The 22,359-nt window shown below is 45.3% G+C and overlaps 1 protein-coding gene across 1 annotated transcript; it reads right to left on the bottom strand.

Moving 5' to 3' along the window:
- Nucleotides 1-6,708: 6,708 nt before the first annotated feature.
- Nucleotides 6,709-9,037, bottom strand: ASCL1 (achaete-scute family bHLH transcription factor 1). Its single transcript, XM_051961247.1, has 2 exons — nt 7,463-9,037; nt 6,709-6,830 (listed from the first exon to the last, which is right to left on the bottom strand). Exon 1 carries the CDS (start codon nt 8,275-8,277, stop codon nt 7,510-7,512), a length of 768 nt encoding a protein of 255 aa, XP_051817207.1. The 5' UTR covers nt 8,278-9,037; the 3' UTR covers nt 6,709-6,830; nt 7,463-7,509.
- Between the last annotated feature and the right edge of the window lie 13,322 nt (nt 9,038-22,359).

Raw genomic sequence — 22,359 nt, 5'->3', positions numbered from 1 at the left:
TTCACTCTGCTCTCTCTCCCTCTCTCTCATTTCCTCCCTCTTTCTACCTCTTGCCATCCCCATCTCTTTCTCTTCCCTTTCTCTCCCTCTACCTTCTTTTTCTCCTCCTTCCCTACTTTTTTCTTTTCCGCTTTCTTTTTTCCTCTTTCCTCCTTTCTCTTCATCTGACTTCATCTTTTCCCTTTCTTTTACTCTTCCTATCTCACCTCTCCCCTCTCTGTGTGTATCTGTCTCTGTTTCTGTTTCTGTCTCTCTCCTCTGTTTCTCTCTGTCTCTCTGTCTTTCTTTGTGTCTCATTCTTTCCCCCCTCTCCCCTTGCTCTTTTTTTTTCTCCCTCTCTCAATTTTTTCCTCTCCCCATCTCTCTTCTCCTTTTTCTTTCTGGATTTTTTTCCTCCCATTTTATCTCTCTTTCTCTCCTTTTATCCCTTTCTCTCTCTCTTCCTTCCTTCAACTCTTCCTCCTTTTCTTCTCCTCTTTCCTAAAGAGCCTCGCTCTCCCCTCCACCTCTTTCAGAGTCAGGTAGCCCGGTCTGTTGCCCTGGCCAGTTAGCTCACCGAAGATCCTGGGCGCATGCAGCTGACAGTGGACGCATGCCTTCAGCCAATCAGAGCTGGGGACCAGCTGGGATAGTATATAGTTTGAATAAATCATTAAGCTTGACACGCGCTCTGGTCTCTCCGCTCTGCAATACAACTTGCTTCCTGCCTTTAACCTACAAAACCCCCTTTGTAGCAATCTGATCTTGCCTACAAAAGAAGGAATATTACTCCAACCTGCAGCGGGGCCAAGACCTTTGTGCTTCTACTTTAAAACGACTGTTAAAACAAGAATCCAACCCACCCCTCCCGCCTGCGTCCGGATCTACCATGTGATTTCTTGGCCCCTCACCTTCGTTCACATTCTGGCCTTTGAATGAGCTCATCAGGCTCCTGGAGCCCCGTTTCACTAGGAGAGGGAGAAGAAGGATGTTAAGTGATGAAAATCTGGTCATTAGCTGTTTCTGGAGAGCAGTGGACTTCGCTTTCAAGATAGATGGCGTTGAAAAAAATTGAGGGTAGGAAAGAAGCAAGAATAGGGGGCTGCCGGCTTAAATGATGCCCCCCCAAGTTTTTGATAGACGCATCTTTCATCTACAGAGTGCTGGATTGGGGGGTCAGGAAAACCAGGTTTCAAACTTCATGAATATAAGCTTTTTGAGAGTTCTCATTTTTTCTCTTTTGTCTTTGTTATGGCCAACTCCTAACAGTGAGTTGTCCAGAAATATAAAAGTCTATTGACTAAATGATTACTATCTATGTGAGCTTGAGGAAATTGTCTCACCTCTCAAAAACTTTATTTCCTCATCCAGAAAATGTGGATGTTAATAATACTTATGTTAAATGCCATAGATTTATGAGATGCAGAGGAGCTGATATATGTAAAGCAGCTTTATACTATATAAATGTCAGTTATTATTATTTGATGAATGCCTTAATGTATAACATATTTTTTAAAGAGGGGCTTAATTGGGTCTTGGTGTATTCCACTATTAATCCCCACAAACCCCTTCACTTAAGGCCTGGGCCCCCCAAAATATAGACAAGACTTTCCATTGGAAGAGATTAGGACATAGATAGTAGTAACTAGAGTATACCTCCTACTAAAGCTTATCCTGATCTCAATTCATTTTCTATGAGTATCTCTGCCCAGGACCGGTAGAAACATAATTGAATTTGTAGTCCAGAAACTTGATTTGGAATCTCTGTTCCTGCATTAGCTGTGTGGTTGGATCACTTATTTTAAATTTTAGTACTAAAAAGATCAATCAGAGATCTAGGATGATGTCCAAGGTCTTCTAGTTCAACCCCCTTCACTTTGCAGATAAGGAAACTGAAGTATAAATGGGAATCAACCTGTCCAATATCATAAAAGTGTAAGAGGTGAGGTTTGAACAAAAGTCCTATGATTCCAGTTTCAGGGTTCTTGTCAAATGTGCAACTCTCTCCCTATTCCATTAGGTTTTGTGAGGATAGGACATTGCAAACTTCATAAGTATTGAGGTGAGGTGGAGTATTACATTGTTGAAATACCTTCCATCTCAAACTCTCTAGGTTCCCAAGATAGATTCTGAGGTGTGTGCCACTCTAGCAAGAAAGATCAGTGATCAGTCTAATGAATCCAATGAGAGGAGAAGGCTTTCTTTCTTGGTTCCCTCCTGAGCTTGAGGCAGGTGAGATTATTAGAATGGGTGTTGTATTTGCCTTAAGTTTGACCTGCACTCTTATCCACTGGCTCTCTGAATCTGTGCTAATTCATTCTTTTATGGTGAACCTCTACTCCACTTCTTGGGTTGAACTTGAGACAGCTCCTCCTATCCAATCTAAGAGTGTGGCCAAAGGAAATACATATGTAGCTTTAATGTCATCCCCCACCTCAGCTTCATGTTGGTCTTTGATACTGGATTCTCTGGCTGAGACTAATTTATGGAATATATATATAATATATATATATATATATATATATATATATAATATATATATATATTATATATATATAATTATATATAATTATATGCTCCAATGAAAGGGGGATATATATATATATATATAATATATATATACACACACACACACACACACACACACACACATATATATATATATATACTCTCCCTCCATCCCCCTTTCATTGGAGCATTCAAGACCCAATTCAATAATTAGTAGGTTTCCTTCCCAGATCAGGAAGGAAAGGAAGGAAGGAAGGAAGAGAGAGAGAGAAAGAAAGAAAGGAAGGAAGGAAGGAAAGAAGGAAGAAGAGAGGGCAAGAGGAAGAAAGATCACTTTCAAGTTGTAATTTAATATTGGTTAATCAACCTTATAAGTCACAATTCTTCCTTCTTCCCCAACATCCACACACCACTTCTTCCAAAAGAAAACGGGAGTGGAAAAAGAATGCACTAGTCCCTGTTTCTATGTTTTGTATCTCTCTGCTAGCCCAGCGCAGCTTTAAAAAGTCCTCGGGCACCCAATAGAAGCCTCTGATTTATGGGGTTTACTAATGCTAGCTGAATACTGCTTGTCAGGGCTCCATGAATGCCTCTCCCTCCTGATACAAGAAAAGGCTTTGTGTTGCTAAGCGATTAGAGCAGATGTAATGAGATTTACCCCAATCCTGGTTTGCCCTTTCCTATCTTCGGCAAAATTGTATGTGTGTGTGTTTTTGTGAATTTCCCGAGTTTGCCTTACACATTGTGGCCAACCACAGCGTAACTTTCCCTGGACTTTAATGAGTGCTGAATATTTACCATTCAGAAGTGAGCAAAAGAACACCTGTCTACACAAGGAAGAGAAAATTCCCCTTTGTACGCAGTGAAACACTATCCTAATGTTATATTCATAGCCATAAATTACTAGCTACACTTTCTTTTGCATACCTTATCTATAAACTTGCAAAGGAGTTGGGGGAGGGGGCTTGGAGAGAAAAAGGGTATGAAAGAACAGAGGTGATAGGAGAGGAAAGGGAAGAGAGAGAAAAGGAGAGGAGAAGAAAGGAGAGGAGAGAAAAGGAGAAGAGAGAAGGGAAAAGAAGGGGAGGAAGGAAAGGAGGGGAGAGAAGATGAGAGGAGAGATGAGACGAGAGGAGAGGAGGGGAGGGGAGAAAAGAGGACAAGAGAGGAGAGGAAAGGAGGGAAATGAAGGGGAAGGAAGAAAGGAGGGAAAAGGAGAGTAGAGAAGATGGAGGAGAGGAGAGAAAAAGAAGGGGAAAGGAGAAAAAAGAGAAGAGGAGAGGATGGAGGAGAGGACAGGAGAGAAAAAGAAGGGAAGGCAGAAGGAAGAGAAGAGAATTAGAGAGGAGAGAGGATGGAGGAAAGGAGAAGAAAGAAGATGGAACAGAGAAGAGAGGATAGAAGAGGAAAAGAAAGGGAGAAGGGAGGAAAGAAAAGAACAGGAGAGAAGAGAGGATGGAGGAGAGGAGAAGATAAGAAAGGAAAGGCAGAAAGGAGAGATGAGAACATCAGCAGAGGAGAGGATGGAGGAGAGGATAGGAAAAAAGAGAAAGGGAGAAAGGAGGAGAGAGAGAATGGAAGAGAAGAGAGGAAAGAAGATGGAGGAGAGGAAAAGAAGGAGAGAACAACAGAGGAGAGGAAGGGGAATTCATTCTCTCCAAACTAAAGGACAAACATGAAGGAAACATTACGGTGTCATTATTTTCATCAATAATCTTGAAACTGGTCCAGGGCTTTCACAGGCTCTGGTTATTTATGATGCTGGGGAATGGCCTGATTCTCTCCCCTCTCCCCATTTTAATCACATTGATCGTTTGTTTCTGAAAGCCTGAGTGCATCCTAAAGAAGAGCACTTCTGCAGAATGCCATGAAACTTGGGAGTGCTCATTGCCTGGCGGCCTCAAATATCTCTGTATGTCTCTGTGTGCAGCATTATTGGTGAGAATCAACGATAGAGCTGGATGCACAAACACAGGCAAGATTTTTTTTTTCCTTTTTAACTCTGTAAGACACGCTGCCTCTGCGCTCTTTGTTGGGTTTTGTAAGATGCATTTTGCGTTCTCCTTTCCGCTTGGCTTCATGCACGCAAACTGAATTTGCAAGTAATGCAGAAGGCAAGCAAGTAGCCAGGCGAAAACAGGCTTGGATTCCGGTCACGTCCCTGCTAACTGACAACAAGCAGACTAGCCAAAAAGAAAAAAGAAAGAAAAAAAGAAAAGAAAAGAAAAAAAAAGGAAAGAAAAAAAAAGAAAGCAAGAAATAAAATCCACAACCAATTTCTTTTTGAAACTTGGTAATTGGGTATTTTTGCACGCAGATCACGGTATTTGGACAGAGCTATAGGCTTAGCTCCATCAGTGTTTCTAATTTGCTTCACATTACTTCTCTTCTGGTTTATTTATTTAATTTCAATCCCTTGGACACCTCCCCCCACTTTTTCCATTTCACCTCCCCCCCTTTTTTCCAGGAATTTTCTGAACTGCAGTAAATCTATCTGTGGTTTAACATCATTGTGCAAAAGCTAGAAAGTGTGTGTTTGGTATTGGGGGGGGGGGAACCACACCCAAAACAAGAAAGCTTGCTTTTACCATGGGTTCCCCTCTCCTCCCCTTAGTCTTTTTCTCTACATTTCATAGATCAATTCATTGGAGACACAATGAGAAGTTAGAAGCACAGGAGAGGGATGAAAAATGTGGGATGGAGCGCCCTCTTTTCCAAGCTTATTCTTTTGGGGGAATTATTTAACGTGCAGTGATTTCACTCAAGGACAATGAAGCTATTAATCATCCCCTATTCTCTTGTTGTGTGTGTGTGTGTGTGTGTGTGTGTGTGTGTGTGTGTGTATTTGCAGAATAGAAGGGCAAGAACACAACTGTTACTTAGGTATCTTTTGCCCTCACATTTAGCACAGAGACATACTGACTAAGATTGTACCTAGCACTTATTTTTGTCTTCTTTGCCACTTAACATGTTTGGTACCAAATCTACCCTCTACCTTCTTCACCCCAATCCCTTGGCTTTCCTTCCCTTCCCTTTGCTGCAGACCATAGGCATGGGGATATCCCATTCAGTAACTTTGAGAAGCATAGGATCATTTCTTTAAAAAAAACAAAAACAAAACCAAAAAGTTTTATTACGAAACTAGTTTGTATAAAACAGGGTTATACAGGAACTTTGTAAGTTTGTAATAAAACAGTAAGAAAAATAGGCAGTGGTCTTAAGTTCTCCCAAAACAAGGCAGCAATAGGAAAACCAATGGCTACCATTTTTTTTTTTTTTTTTTTTGCGTTTGGACAATAGCTGCATAAACTTCGTCCCCTCCTCCGACAGGGTTTAACATTATTAATACATTAACAAAGTTTCTATAAAGTAAGACACATTGGTGCTAAAGTACATCCGGCAGCCTCTCCATCCCACCTGTAAGGAGGTCCTTTACACAACCATATACAAAAGATGGCAGTTGTGGTGGTGACTACTTATCTAAAACAGGCAGAGGTAATAAGCATCACATATTAAGGTATCAAGATATACACATTTTAAAACATTTGTACAAAACTTCTATAAATCTCTTTTCTCTCTCTCTTTCTCTCTTATATACAAAAATATCTTAATATATCCCCAAACTGGTTAGGATAGATACAAATAGATTTTCTTATAATAAAAAAAAATTCACAAAAGATTGGAAGCATTTTAAGATGAATACGGTAGAAAAGATGTCAAGGAAAGAAAGGGGGGAAGGTCTGAGTCAGGAGGGGGAAGGGAGGACTAGGAGAGGGTGATTTCAAAGGACTCTTTGAATACAGCATAGTTTCATTGCAGACAAATTGATGGGGGAAGTAAATGTAGGTCCATAGTGAGTCAAAGAGGAAGGACCACCGGCATCCATTCCTGAAGGATTAAGAAGTGTACTTTGGGTGATGGGTTTGGAGTTCGGGGTCTGGGACGGGGGCGTAGTTGGGGGGGTGTTTTAGGCTCTAGGCTTGTATGTTAGCGTTCATATGTATACGATAAACATGTGCTATCTCCCCTCCCCCCCTTCTGACTCCATTGCCACTGGGCCGCTCATAGGCTTCTCTGCACACAACCCCGCCCCCCATAACAGAGGCCCTTAAGTCAATGTTCATCCTCTTCAGGAATCGCGGTGCAAAGATACTAGCGTAGTGCCGAGCCGTACTTCGGGGCATCTTGGGGGGATGAAGACACGCAACTTTAGGCATGGCGTTGTTTTTGTTTTTTTTTTTTTTTGTCTGTTTGGGGGAAGGGGAGCCGATTTCATCTTCTTCCTCCCAGTGTCTCTGGCGGAGAAAATAAAATGCTAAAGAGGCAGGTTCTCTCCGGTCACCCTGTAACATGACAACAACAGGAGAGGTCAGTGTGGAGACTCGGCTGATGAGACCCAGTAGGGGGCCGGGCGGTGGGGGGAGGCAGGGGGAAGAGAGGCAGATGGATGCACCGAGGGCTTTGACAGCTCGGGCTCTTCTTCAAATACTCCCCAGTTTTCTTCCCTGGGCGACCCAGCGCAGCCAGGCAGGCAGCAAAGCATCCTTTTCCAGCCCACGTCCGCATCACACCTCCCCCTCTGCCTCGGCACCGGGTCCCTGAACCCCTCATCCTCAAACACCAACCGCTGGGAAGAGCTCCAGCCCATCTAGCTGGAACTTCTCCGTTTACACACACACATCCCAAAACAGAGGGGATGAGAAGAGATGCGATGGAGATGAAAAGTAACTCTCATCTACACACGTGTATCTTACTGGTGACCCCTGACTTTTGCACACACACACACACACACACACACACACACACAGAAGTGATGGAGGGGGAGAGATGTGAATGCTCTCCGCTCCCCTCTCCCTTAACAGAAACACAGACGCTACAAAACCTTATTGGAGGACCCCCCCCAAATACACACAATCCAAAGTGGTGGATGTCGAGGGGATGGAACATAAACACACACGCGCCCCTCAAAACTTGCCTGCTCCAAAAGTTGCCTTTCCCTCGGGCCTGGGCTGCAGAAGGCGTTCAGAACCAGTTTGTAAAGTCCAGAAGTTCTTGTTCCTCTGGACTGAGTGGGTCGTAGGAGCCTTCGTCGGACGAGTAGGACGAGACCGGGGAGCCGGCCATTGAGTTCAAGTCGTTGGAGTAGTTGGGAGAGATGGTGGGCGACAGGACGCCCGCCTGGAAGGCAGCGCTCACGGCGTCGTGCTCGTCCAGGAGCTGCTGCAGCGCGCGGATGTACTCGACGGCCGAACGCAGAGTTTCGACCTTGCTCATCTTCTTGTTGGCCGCGCCGTTGGGGACGTGCTCCCGCAGCGTGGCGAAGCCCAGGTTGACCAGCTTGACGCGGTTGCGCTCGCGCTCGTTGCGCCGGGCCACGGCGGCCGGCTGCTGCTGGGGCAGGCTGTAGCCGAAGCCGCTGAAGTTGAGGCGCCGCTTGCAGCGCATCAGCTCGGGCGACGAGGAGCGCGGCCGTTTCACTTGCTTTGGCGCTGACTTGTGACCGCCCCCCGAGGCTTGGCCGTCGGCCGGGCTCAGCTGCTGCTGCGGCGGCGGGGGCTGCGGCTGCTGCGGCGGCGGCGGTGGCTGCTGCTGCTGCTGCGCGCTCTGGGCGGCCGCCGCCGCCGCTGCCGCCGCCGCCGCCGCTGCAGCCGCGAAGAAGCAGGCGGCGGGCTGCAAGAACGGCTGTGGCGGCTGAGATTGGGGTGGCTGCGCCTGGGGCTGCGGCGGCGGCGGCGGTGGCGGAGGCTGCTGGCTGACCCCGGTGCTTTCCATCTTGGAGGGGCTCTCCATGGGCCGCCAGGAGATGTGGAAGCCGGGACAGGGAGGGATGGAGAGGAGGGCTACCGCGGGGAGGAGGGAGCAGAAGGAAAGCGGAGGCGCCGGAGACAAACGCAAAGGAAGAGAGGAAAGGGACTGAAAAGAAGGTGTTCGGGGCGAAATTAAAAAAAGAAAAAAGAAAAAAAAAAAGAAAGGAAGAAAGAAAAAGGAAAAAAAAAAGAGGAGACTCCTGAGGGTGGGGGAAATGGAAGGTGGCAATGTCTTCCCTCCGCCTCCCACCGCTCCTCCTCCTCCTTCTCCCTCCCCTCCTCCCTTTGCGGGTTGGCTTCGGGAGCCTCGCGTGGCGCTCGCGTGTGAGGCTGCCGCTAGCTGCTCCTTCTTGCAAAAAGAAAAAAAAAAAAAGGCAAGCGAGTGAGGAGCCTGCCTGCTCTCCTCTCTCCTTGCTTCTCCTTGTCTATCCTCCTGTCCCCTCTTTCTCTTCCCGGAGAGCTCCACTCTCTTGCTAGGTCTCCTTCTCCGCTTCTTGCAGTCGTGCTCCGGCCCCCTTTTTAAAATTTCTCTCTCTCTCTTTTATTTTTCCTCGCTCTCCCTCCCCTGGCGCCTTCCACGTTCCCTGGCTTGAAGTGAGTGCTCACGGTCCGGAGTGCGACCGCCTTTTCAATGGGACACACAGCCCCACGCGCTCTCCCTGGCCCCGCCTCGCCCCCCACTCCCGCTGCTTGCAACAGCAGCGGCAGCTCCGGCCCCCACTCCACCCCCTCCTCTCTCCCTCCCTCCTCCCACCCACTCCCCAAACTCCTCTCTCCTCCCCCCCTTTCCTGGCCCCCCTCCCCGCCCCAGCCCTCGCGCCGCCCGATTCCTTGCAAACTCTCCATTCACCAGGTTTGTTGTTGCAGTGCGTGCGCCTGGCGCGTGCCGCGCAGAGCGCTGAATAAACAGCTGGGGGAGCTGGGGCTGGGCAGGAGTCGGGGGTGGCTGCCTGAAAGGTGGGGGGGAGGCACCTGGAAAGAAAAGAAGCAGGGCTACTAGGGAAGTTGTAGAACTGGGGAGCCTGTAGCTGGGAAAGGAATATTTTGGGAGATTTAGAGGATAGACATCTCAGGCGCCATCCCAAGCGGAGATGGAGCAAAAAAGCAAAGTTAGGGAAAATGTTTCGAGATGTTTGTGAGGGGTGGGGGTTGGGGAGGCAGGGGAATTTAATGCACTTCCCAAAGCTACCTCTATCCTCCCCCTCGTGGGTATTTTCTACAGGGATTTCGGTGCTGTGTGAGAGACGACCGGGTGGGTATACAATAATAGCGAATAGTTTAGGTGAATTGTTCTATAGTCCGGGCTGAAAAAGTCTCCCGGAAAAGGGATTTTGGGGGTGCACGGATAAGCGGAGAAGACATTATCTAGATAATACGTTAGGCCTTTGGGAGAAGAGGTGTGGGGTGAAAGCACAGTCGGAGAGGCCTTTGCAGATTGTCGCGGCGTCCGGACGCGAAGATCCAGAGCCTTTGGGTGGGCTAGGATGGGATGCGCAGAGGGCAGGAAGGAAGAGTCCTGAAGAAGGACCCCGAGGTTGGTCTCCTGCGTCCGGGAAGGTCTCCCTCCTCTCGAAAAGGAGTGACGATTTTCTGAAGACTGAGAAGGGCTGGGGCAGGATCTCATCTCAGGCTTGGCGCAGCAGGCAGGGACTTCAGCAAAGAGCGCACCCGGAATCCCCAATTCACGCCCCTTCTTTTGAGCTATATGACAGGAAATTGGAAGCAGTCTACTTGTCACGAAGTGATCCCAACAGCCACCAGTTTCCAATAAAAACTCGAGTCCCCAAGAGTTTTTTCCCCTCTTCCCTCTTAGTCAGAGCCTTCCCGCTCGTGCATATTGCGCAGCGGGAGGGATGGGAGACAGCGACCCTGGGCTCGATCGGAGACACCCTTCTTGCCCCTGTGGGTTACTTAATCACTAAAGACTCTCCGAGACCGGTTTCCCTCGGGAAGGAGGGTGTTGGGGGGGTGTGATGCACTTCGGGAAAACAAAATGCCAACCACTTTGTGGTCCTGCCTATTTAGTGAAGAGTGAAGAAGAGAGCTAAGCCACAGTTAGGTGAATTCAGCTAGCCTGCAGAACGCGAGGAATTAACCGAATAATAGCTTCAAAACCGTATTTGTCCAGGATACGTGAATTCTGCCGGTTCGAGTTACTAACCTGGGCAAAACAGGATTTTCCAAAGGCAGAAGTTATTTCTGGGAAACTGGGCATGTAAAGCAGGGGAAAGAAATAAGCTCACGTTGTACTTTCTGAGAGAGAAAGGTGGAGGGCTGTCTTTAAACGGCCTTTTCTTTATGTTTCCTAGTCTGTAAATGGCATCCAGGATGGATGCCACACTTCTGCAGTTAAAATAACACTATATCTCTCCTCCCCGACTAGCTTCCACTTAGCTCCCAGAAGCCCAGAATGGAAACACATTCCATACACACACACACACACACACACACACCCCTATTTATATATGGACTCACCCAATTGCACCCTTCTCTTGTGCAGTGGTATGGTATAACGAAAAGGGATCGATTCCCAAACCAGAAGAGTTGGATTCGAATGCTACCCCGAGTTCTTTATTTACTGCTTTTAAAACTTTGTATTAGTAACTTGGTTTTTATGATCCTCTGTTTTTCCATCCATAATAAAAGGAGGGCTTTGGTTGCCAGTGAAGTCCCCTACAGCTATAATATTCTTGGCCCCTCCCCGTATATCTGCCCCCTGACCAGAAGCAAACGCCTTGGAATTGTCAAGGACAATCAATAGAAATTGCTGGAGACCTGTCAGTCTGCTAATTCTATGAGATCACTGAGCAAATATTATCTCAGCTAAAGATCACACACCATCTAAGTAGGATAAAGGTTGTTGTTTTAATACCACCTTTCAATAAAATAAAATCCAAAACCAAAAACTATCTGAGGGTTATCTCCTGGATTGAATTTCTTCATGTCCTAGCCAAAAAAAAAAAAAAAAGTCTAATTTCCAAGAAGTTTTTTCCTAATCCCCCTTAATGCTTAAGTGCCTTCATTCAAATGTTACTGTTCAATTTAGTCTCTACATACATGGGAGTTCATCTATTGTCTCCCCCATTAAACTGTGAGTTCTATGAGGGCAGAGCAAAGACTGTTTTCACCCTTCTTTATATCCTTGAGGCTTAAAGGCACCTTGCCTGGAATTGAAGAGGTGCTTAATAAATGCTCCTAGTCTTGCCTTGTTGACCACAGGTGCCAAATAAGGAGTGCTTTGGGATGGAAAATAATGCTAGAAATGAGATAGTGAAAGAAACTTGATCAGAAGGTAAGAGAAAGGTGATTTTCTGGTACCCCCAAACAACTCGAGGATGATGGTGGTGATATAATTGTCCCAAAGCTATTATTTATGCTGCCCAGGGTCAGTCGGCCTCCGGGAGGAGGCAGGCCTCAAACCTAACTGAAATTTATGTGACTCAGAGGCAAACTAGTTCTCTGCCCCACAAAGATGGCTCCTTCTCCGTAATACTTTGTCCATAGCCCCCGAAATTCTCTACCTCTTTCATTTCCTTTAGAAGTTACCAATCTTCTTTGGTGGAGGGAGTCTCCTCTGTGAAAATCATAGGAAATCCCACATCTATCCAAGTTAAGAGCTGTTAAAGTTAAAGCTCTTCCCTCTCATGGGGAGAGTCAAGCCTCAGGAAGGCAGCCAAGCCTAGTTGGCACAGAGCAATGGGCCCTGTTCGACTATTCTACAAAGTCCAAATAAAGGAAGTCTCGGCTCATTCTAGTAAAATCTAGTTATTACTAAACAACACAGAACACTTCCTTCTTTCCTGAACAATCTGAGGCACACACACACACACATACACACACACACACACACACACACACACACACACAATTTACACTAAGAGCCAGGTGCTTCCAAGGATGGATCACCAGAGTCAAGCAGATCTCTGGTCCTACTAGAGTCTGTCTCCTGCTTTATTCTAAGAATCTATCCCACTTCTTCCTTTTAAAAAATCTCCCAGAAAGCCCAGGGAATATGCAAGCCATTGTACCTCATCCTGCTTTCTGGACCTTTGAAAGAGAGTTGAACAGGTGATATGCCCTTCTTGCCTCCAGAAAAGTTTACCCTGCCTTTTAAAGGCAACCAGGAATTATTGGCCTTCAACCAATTCAAAAGGTTAAATTCACCACCTGTATTCCAAAGGCCTCTTTTTCTGGAAAGGTTCTATGTGCCCAGTTGTCCTTGTTTTTCAGAGATTTCAAAAGTAAGTAGACTCCTGTAGGCTTAGGAGTCACCACTATTAACTGCAATCAGGATACCAATCTACCTTGCAGAGGGGTTAGAGTCCCAGTTGGAAGGACCCTTCTTAGTTCCTTAATACTTAGATAATGTATTTGAATTTGTGCATGCTTAAAAGTCATTTTAAAGTGTGCAAAGAATGTCCCATATACAATTTTCTTTGAGTTTTTACAACTTTGTAAGATAGGGCTTGGAGTCAGGAACACCAGGAGTAAGAATTTTGTCTCAAAAGACCCTGGACAAAAAAAAAAAACTTGATTTCCCTGGGCTTCAGTTGCTTCATCTGTAAAAATAAAGATAATATCACTTATTATTTCACAAGTTTATTGAAAGATAAAAAAAAAGATATGGATAAAGGGATAGGGATCAAAACTGTAATTTCGTTGGTACAGGGACCTCTTAGATGAATAAACTCCAAGCAATCCAACTTTACCATTTGCAATAATTTTAGAGAGTTGGGGCATTGAGAGGCAGTGTGGTCTTATGGATAGAACTGTGGCAAGGAAAAAAAAATAAAACTAGGGTTCAAGTCCACATCAGTCACTTGTTGGGTGCCTGATCCCAAACTTCAGTTTTCTTATCTGGGCCACTGAATTACAACAACAGTGATAGCTAACATTTCTAAAGTGCATTTCTAAAGGGACAAAGTACTTTGTAATTATCATTGAAACAACCCTGGGAAGTAGGTACTAATACTATACCCATTTTACAGATGAGGCAAATGGAGACTGTGATTCACCGAGAGTCTACCACAATTAGTAACTGTCTGAGGTCACAGTTGAACTGAGATCTTCCCAACTCCATTACTCAAGATCATACAAACTATAGATCAAAGGTGGATCTTGAATGGAAGTCTCTGTGATTCATGATTGCTTTTCTCTCCACTATATCACAGCATTAAAACAATTAGTATTTTGAATTTCTCATTCTAACCTATTTAAGCTTTTGCAATCTTGAAAACTATCAACACCCAGATTTTCATCAAAATAATTCTGCTCTTTCTAATTCCACCTCTTGATCAGTCAACTGGAAACTGGAGCTCTGGGGTTAGACTTAAGACTCCTGAATATTGTTCCAGATATTTTGACTTCCTTTAGTATGTATAGCAAAAAGTCAGCCAGAACTGGACAAAATGTGGTAAACCCAACTCATTTCAGGCTTCCTGTCATCATTGTAGCTACTTTAATACCCACTTAAGAATATTTAAGATCTGTTGGACATCCCTCCACCTGCCATCTTTTAGTAGCCAGCCTTGGTTTTGCCACTCAGCTGTATGCTTCACAAATATTATCCCATCTGATACTCAAGACAACCCTGGGAAGAAGGGACTATTATTATAATTCCCATTTTACAGATGAGGAAACTGAGGCATCAAAGATTAAGTAGCTTACCCAGGGTCGTACAGTTGGTAGGCTTAACAGCTCTAACCACTGTACTACACAATTGAGGAGGGAACTCACAGAAGATAATATATAAAGGATTAAAAAAAACATACTTATTAAGTTTTCACCATGAGCTATGTACTTTTAAAAGCATGAAGGACTGTATACAGATAGTTTTCAATGTTTCTAAGTGATGTAGAAAGGAATAGAAAGAGATGAACCTGGGATTTGTGAGAAAAATAGAGAAAAACAACCTTTTGCTTTCATATAAAGCAACCAGTGATTCATGACATTGAAGCATCCAGCTTTGTTTGCAGAGCAGAGATTACAATGCTAAAAATTCAAATTCAATCAGGCCAAGTTCTTCATTTTCCAGAAGAGGAACGAAAACTCATAAAGGTTAGATGACCTGTTCAAGATCACCTAGGGAGGAAAGTAGTGAATGAAGATTAAACCAGCTTCTTTGACTCTAAATCTAGCATCTCTTTGATTCCTCAATGTCAGTGGTGAGAACACTGAAAAGGGAAATCTGGAAGTCTGAATTGAAAGCCTGGCTACCTGTGAGACCATGGACAAGTCACTAAACCTAAATGATCCTTCCCCTTCCCCCTCTTTTCTAAATGAGGGGGATGAAAATTAACCTCAGAGACTTTTTCAGGCTCTCTGGTTTGAAATCAAGTTCTTTATCTGTTGAAACACACTAGGGGATATTGACTCTGAAACACATGCAATTTTCCACTTGATCCAACTGCCACTAACCAGTATTGGTTCTGGCCAAAGTCCTGAAGGACTATTTTGGCCCAGAGAAATCAGAGAAGGGTGTTCTCTTTCCTCTCCTGAGTGGGATCCTATTTAGGGTTAATCCTGCAGCTGTGAAAGGGAATAAGGAGGGCAAAACACACATAAGGTAGTGAAGTTTCATTTTCTGCCTATGTAAAGAGTTCAAACAGATAGCTGGGACTTAAAAAAAGAAAATGCAAGTTTTAAATGAATCTCAGAGGGCGGTTCCAGAGTTAAGTTGTTCATGCAAGTTTAGTTTTATATATATATACACACACATATATATATGAATATGTATTATTTAAGAGTTATATATATATACATACATTTTATGCCTATAAGTTATATATATATGCATATATATATATATATATGTACACACACATATATTCATATATATACATGTTTAACAACAGTTAACCTTGTGAACCTTTGGTCTGGAACAGAAAAATTAGTATATATCTAGAGGCTTGATCTGAGAGGCCTCCTCAGTGCAAAGCTTCCAAGCTACAGGAAGAATCACTGGGCCTTTATGTCTCCAAAAGCATCAGATCTGACCTCTACCCACTCACCTACCTCCAACTTGGAGAATATAGTTATAGAGAAAATTGAAATCACAAGAGCTTACATTTGTAAAGCACTTTAACAGGTACCAGAGTACTTTTTCATGCCTGATTTTAGGAAGTGGGGTTTGGTGTGGGGTCTCACAAAAGGCCTCCTAGATATGTATGAAGCTTATTTTCATTTTAAAGAGGAGTAAACTGAATCCCAGAGTTGTAGTCATATGTCCAGTGTCCCACAGCTAGTGGGTGACAGACCCTGGCAAACTGATCCCTTATGCAGGGAAAGCTCCAATTTATGATCGGGGAATACAAAAATTTCCTAGATCAAAAGGAACCCTTCTTGTTCAAAAGGTGACTTTTTTGCCTTCTGGGTGATGGACCAGAGGGTGGAAGTACCTTCAGAATCTCCCACCATTACTGGATTTAGTCTGATAGTAGGATATATTCTAGATTTAAAAGAAAAATCTGTGTTAGTGTTCTTACCTTTTAGATAATCAAAACAGACTCCCCCCCCCCCAAAAAAAAAGATTTTAAAATGAATCTCAGAGGGTGATTCCAGAGTTAAGTTGTTCATTAGAATGATCATTTAACTCAAAGGGTGGAAGTTGGAAATAATTTCCACTGAAATCTCAGGTGGGGAATATCTTCCATTGTTAGTTACCCAAGCTTTTTCTTGTACTCGGAAGAAGAGAATGTGGGACTGGGCTCCCCCAAACTCAGGCTCTATTTGAATGTTGGAACTTATCCTTCAAGAGTTAACTTGGGAAAGCACACAAAGCTTCTGGGAAGCAAGGTGCTATTGCCAATTGGTGCTGTGCTGAACTTGGACCTCGTTTGGGATGGTGTAAAAAACACTTGGAGCAGATACTTAAGTGGTGATGGTTGTGGAGATACACACACACCACACACACACACACACACATATACACACACTGGTGTCCAACTGGCTGCTGTGCACCTGCATTTAGGAATCCTTCATTTTAACAAATCTCTCTATTCTGTCTCCTAAAGAAAATCCTAAAAATTAAACAAAACAAAACAAAAAAAAAAAAAGCTGGAACTGTCCTTATTGTATTGTAGTGGCTTCCCCCTCTCTCTGTATGTTTCTATCAGTGTCTCTGTCTCTCTCTCTCTCTCTCTCTCTCTCTCTCTCTCTCTCTCTCTCTCTCTCTCTCTCTCTCCTCTGTGTCTCTGTCTCTCTCTGTGTCTCTCTCTCTCTGGAGGGGGAGGTAATTTGCAGCCACCCTCCAAAGTTCTTTTGAAGTTCTCCTTATTTGCCTAACACCCCCCTCCTCCTTTTCTTAAAGACCCATTTACATTATGATTAAATTCCTTCCTAGGAAAAGCAGAACGAAAGTCTCCGGTAATCTATATAGATCTTGAAAAGAATCAATACATTCGAAACTTCTGTAGGATTTGTTACACTCTATTTTATTACAGTAGGCTTCTTGCTTGGGTCCGAGCACATGTTTCTCTCCCCCCCCCCTCCCTTCCACCTCCCTCGTCCCCTCCCCACTACCTCCACCACCCCCCAAGAGTGAAAATAAAGTAAAGGTCTTTCACGGTAAACAAATCCAGCTGATTCTCCACATAGAACACATGAATAGCTAGAGAAGAAAAAAAAAAAACTTACAATAAATGCTGCATTTTTTTCTCTGCTGGGTAGAGCATTCAGGCACAGGCCAGTATTCAAGGAGCAGTCCATTTTTTGCTCAGCAAGAGAGTTTAGAATAGAAGCGTGGGGTCTATTCAAAGATCTTTCCCCCCTTCACAATTGCCCGGCTTTATGAAACCTATCTTCCATGCCTTGTCAGAGTATTTCTGGGGACCAATTAGTGCTTTGTTGTAGGGCGTCTTTGCAGAATCTTTGAGCAGCGAGAAAAAGCGCTCTTGAGTCTCCCCTTATTTTGACTATTTCAGTCATTACTCAGTGTAATAATTAATATGACAACTGGACGCTGAGGTTTGTATAGAAACACCTCAGCCACAGGAGAGAGCGTGCAGTGGGTGGTAACGAGAAGCACATCAGACCGAAGCCACACACACAAAAAAAAGAGAGGATGAATGGAAAGGGAGAAATAGCAGGAATAAAGATAAAAATAGTTGGCACAACGCAGAGAAACAAAACAAGACTCGGAAGGGGGAGAGGGAGACAGGGAGGGAGGGAGGAATAGGCGGCGTTGGGGAGGAAGAAAAACCTCCAGAGGTTAACTTATTTTGAAACTGTTTTCCGAATAAAGCAGGGTTTGTGTGTATGTGTGTGTATGTGCTTAGACTCTTAGTGTGCTGGGCTTTTTCAAACTTCACTGATCGTCTTTTAACACAGTAAAAGGACTTTATTAGCCAACCGATCCCTGACTCCTGCTACCCACTGATGGCTTGCTCTAAACTGCACCCTCGGCCCAGCAAACTGCAGTTAAAGAATTCGCTTCCGTATTGTCAAATTTCCAGCGCGTTACCGTTTCGAACCCTTCGGTAAACTGAGGTAGGGTTTAGGAATTCAAAGACTTGGGGCAACTCACTGAAAAGGGCGTATTTCAAAATAGGGAGGGGACTGAGCACCTCAAACCTGGTTAATGGCACATTCTGGGTGAGAAGTCTTACTAGATATCTAGCCTCCTCCCCCCCAACACACACACACACACACACACACACACACACACACACACACACACACACACCATTTTCTTTCCCTCAAATGATGAGAGAGGCTCACCTCCTCCCAAATGCTTGCTTCCCTCACCTCCTCCCAAATGCTTGCTCCTCTTACCTCCTCCCAAATGCTTGCTCCTCTTACCTCCTCCCAAATGCTTGCTCCCTCTACCTCCTCCCAATGCTTGCTCCCTCTACCTCCTCCCAATGTTTGCTCCCCTCACCTCTTCCCAAATGCTTGCTCCTCTTACCTCCTCCCAATGTTTGCTCCCCTCACCTCTTCCCAAATGCTTGCTCCTCTTACCTCCTCCCAAATGTTTGCTACCCCTCATCTCCTCCCAAATGCTTGCTCCCTCTACCTCCTCTCAATGCTTGCTCCCCTCACCTTCTCCCAAATGTTTGCTCCCCCACCTCTTCCCCAATGCTTGTTACCCTTCCACCTTCTCCCAAAGGATCAGAGAGAAGCGCCACGCCGCACCTTCCCTCTCCCTCCCCCCGACCCCGGTCCACGATCAGAGAGAAGGGTTTTTGCCACACCCGGGGCGGGATTTCTAGACGTTTCCATGATTTGGATTGGCATGGGTTTTTCCACAGAAATGCCATTTTCAGAAGAGCCCCGCCGGTGTCTCCCACGAGCTACGATCAGAGAGAAGAGTTCCTGCCATGCCAGGACTACGGTTCCTAGAGGACGAGAGGCCTTTGAGTTTGGCATGGGCCCTTTTGTTCCACAGAAATGCCAGTTTGGGAGGTGCCACACCAGTGTCCCCAGCCACTCCATTAGGGCATAATAAATAATTAGAGGTTTTAAGCACATTAGACACAGCTCATGCTAATGAACTAGATAAGGTCTCAAACTAACCTGAAGTGACAGTTTGCATATAGGCCGGAGAGAAGAAAAGCCTTTCCCCCCTACACACACACACACACACACACACACACACACACACAGAAATTGTGCCTTCCCGCATTAAACTGCAGTCAAGACAGACACGTCTGAGCAACAATTTTTCAAAGCCCTTCTCCAAGCATCCTCCTTTCTGGCCTTTCCTTCACCCTCCCGATCCCTCCCCCTTACCATCCCCCCCTTTTACTCATCTTCATCGAAATCCCCTCCATCCTTTCTTCCTCTCTTGCAACCTTTCAGACCGCTTCATGACGTCACAAGTGCCCTCCCTAACTAGAGCTGTCTAGGAGGTAAAACTTTGGACTCTTGGAATAATAGCCCGAGGGTGAAATCCTGGGCCTGGGCTAGCCCAAGGTGGATTTGGCTTCCTCCCCTTTCAAAGCTTTCACCTCCGGGAAAGGGATTTCCGGGCTGTGTGGCCACTGCGCCCCTGGTTGGACGCCAACTGGGAGTTGAGGCCAGTCTGGGGGTGTTTGTATTGGGAAGAGAGGATTTCGGAGGGTAGATGGCTGGGTGGGAGCGGAGTGGGAGCGGCGTCGGGGCCCCGGGAGTGCTTCCGTCCGCTTCAAAAGGGCAGGGGCAGTTTGCCGAAGTGGCTGAGGTCAGTCGTGTGTCCCCATTGTGTGGCCACGTGTCCTGTGTCCATCATCGTCTCCCCCAAAGTCCGATCGCAGCCCGACTCCTTGCGGCTCAACTAGAAAACGACCTCCGCGATAAATCATCCCAGTTTCCCTGGACGTCCACATTTCCCCCTCCCCCCCGCCCCCATCCCCATCCCCACCCACCCACCCACCCCATCTCCGTTGTCTGCAAGGAACGGGGAGATATTTACTCATCCAACAGGTCGGAAAGGAAGCAGGCTACCCTTAGGACTTAACCTCCGTACTTTGGAGACCGAGGCAAGCTAACCTCCCTCCATCCTCCTACCCACCGCTCTGTAAGCCTAGCCTAGGTAGTGGGACCTTTGCAGGTTTCACAGACATGTTTGCAGAATAATAGGAGAGTGGGCATCTAGAGGCGAGTTCTTTTTCGAAATAGAACTCTTTCCCAGTCTCCTATTAAGCGATGGGTTTTGGAAGCCAAGTCTGATCGCAGGGTGCGTCGGACAGGAAAGAAAGACTGATCTGCGTGTTAAAAAATAGAAAATCGGGGTTTCAGTCCTTCCCCTGGCCTCGGAAGCTTCCTTACCTGTGTGAAATAGGCTAAGTTCCTTGAAGTCAGTTTCTTTATTGAAAAGTGATAGGATTTCCCGGAATTAACATGGGTTCTGAATTTCCAACCAGATATTGTACTAAGGATCAATGATCCAGTCAAATCCCCCAAAGTTGGGGGATCCTAAGCTCCTTACAAAAGTGTATCATACACCATCGATCAACCAGTAATATATAGCGCATACTATGTGCTTGGAGCTTGGAGAATACAAAGGAAAATAATGGAGAGAGGAGACCCTTTCATTTGAACTCTCCTTAATCCCGAAAAAAGACATTAGTGGGGAGGGGCTTAGGCCCCTAAAGGGCAAACAGACACCCCCCCCCCCGCCTCCTTTTATTGGTTCCAGTTTTCCACAAAGGACTTTAACAATTCTGCCGGCGATAAGCGTCACGTTGAGTTCAGTTCCAAGAGAAGCATCATCTCCAGCCACTCTCCGGCCCCCTTTAAGGAAAGGACCGTCAGCCAACGGACTAGGCTTTTGCTTAATGACCATTGACTACCTGGAGAGTGGGGCAGCTTAAAGGCGTTGCTATGCATTGGGTCACGCTTTGTGCGACCGGAGCCCGGAGGCAGGTGCTGGCTGATCCAGGTGCAGGACGACTGGAAGCCCTATTGTCACCGCGAACTTTGAATTGATTAATTGGATTACTGGGGCTTCCCTAGGACCTCTTCCCCGTTCTTTCTCCCAAATCTTCCCTCCTCCTACCCCCATTAAAAAAAAAAAAAAAAAAAATCCTAGGCTAAGGAAAACAGGCGTCTTGTCAAAACATCTTAGGTACGTGCGCCACCTACCGACCATATGCGGTAGCGCTTGGAGGATGTAATGTAGTTTGTCAAGATTTTTTGCGAATTATTTCATTTCACGAGGGCTCTGACGTTTAAAGTGATGTGCTGTGCGACTTTGGGTCGGCCATTTCCCTTCTCTGAACTTCATAGGAACATAGATCGAGAGTTGGAAAGACCTTGAGCTGAGACAGCTTCACCCCTTCATGACAGTTGAGAAAACTGAGACTATAAGCTGTCAAAACTGAGACTATAAGCTGTCAGTTCCAAACTGGTCTTTGGACTTAGGTCTGACTCCAAAACTAGGGATTCTATCTTCTTCCTTCTCTCCCTTCTTCCTTCCTTTCTTCCCTTCCTTCCTCCTTTTCTTCCTTCCTTCTTCCCTTTCTTCCTCTTTTTCCTGCTCTTCTTTCTTCTCTCCCTCCCTTCCTTTCTCTGTCTTCATGTCTCTGTCTGTCTGTATGTCTGTCTCTGTCTGTCTTTCTGTCTCTGTCTCTGTCTCTTTCTCTGTCTCTGCCTTGCTCTCTCTCTCTCTCTCTCTCTCTCTGTCTCTTTCTGTCTCTGTCTCCATTTCTCTCTTTCTCTCTCTCTCTCTCTCCCCCTGTGTCTTTCTGTCTCTGTCTCTCTTTCTCTGTCCCGGTCTCTTTCTGTCTCTATTCCTCTTTCTCTCTGTCTCTGTCTGTCTGTGTCTCTCCTTGTATGTTTCTCTTTTTGTCTCTCTGTCTCTTATTTCTCTGTGTGTATGTGTGTCTGTCTCTGTCTCTCTACCCTCATTTATATTTGTCCTTAATTTCTTCTTCCTTCTCCTTTCCCCTCAGTGTTCTCTCCCTTGTATGAAAAAATAAGAATGAACTCTAGCTTAACAGTATAGAATCACAGACTAGATTATACAGTCCTTAGCCTAGAATGTACTTTAAGCAACCCCTGTTGCTTAAACCAGGCAGAATGGCTTGAAGTCAGAAAAACCTTGCTTTCTATTCTACTTCTAACACTGGCTTTGTAACCCTGGGGAAGTCACTTAATTTCTCTGAGTCTCAGTTGCTCACCTCCTAAAATGGAGATAGTAACGTCCTTACCATCTACCTCACTGGGTTGCTGTGCTGCTCAGATAAGATAAGAACAGTAGGGAGGATATTCTATCATTCAAGCTAAGCAGCTGAAAAATCACTAGCTCCAGGGTAAAAAAAAAAAAAAGAAACAAAAAAACAACTCCAGGTTCAACTCCCAGTCTTAAGTCTGGCTACTGGGTAAATAACTTGATCTCCCTGTCTTAGCATACTCGGATGTAAAATTATGAGGTTGTAAGAGACAGCCTGTAAGATCTCTGCTAGGGCCAGACCTGTCTTCCAGACCCTTGAAAGCAGATAAATTATTAGATACATTTTACAGATGAGACAGCTGAGGCCTGGAGGGTTTCAGTTACTTGATGAATTGCCCATAATTAAAAAATTAGTTAAGTAGTGCAAGGGGAGGCAGACAGAACCCAGATCTCCCGACTTCCAATTCAGTACAC

Source organism: Antechinus flavipes, chromosome 5 (genome assembly GCF_016432865.1).
Source record: "Antechinus flavipes isolate AdamAnt ecotype Samford, QLD, Australia chromosome 5, AdamAnt_v2, whole genome shotgun sequence".
In the NCBI taxonomy this organism is placed as follows: domain Eukaryota; kingdom Metazoa; phylum Chordata; class Mammalia; order Dasyuromorphia; family Dasyuridae; genus Antechinus; species Antechinus flavipes.
The sequence above is the reverse complement of the archived record's forward strand: the minus strand, read 5'-3'. Positions and strand labels throughout refer to the sequence as shown.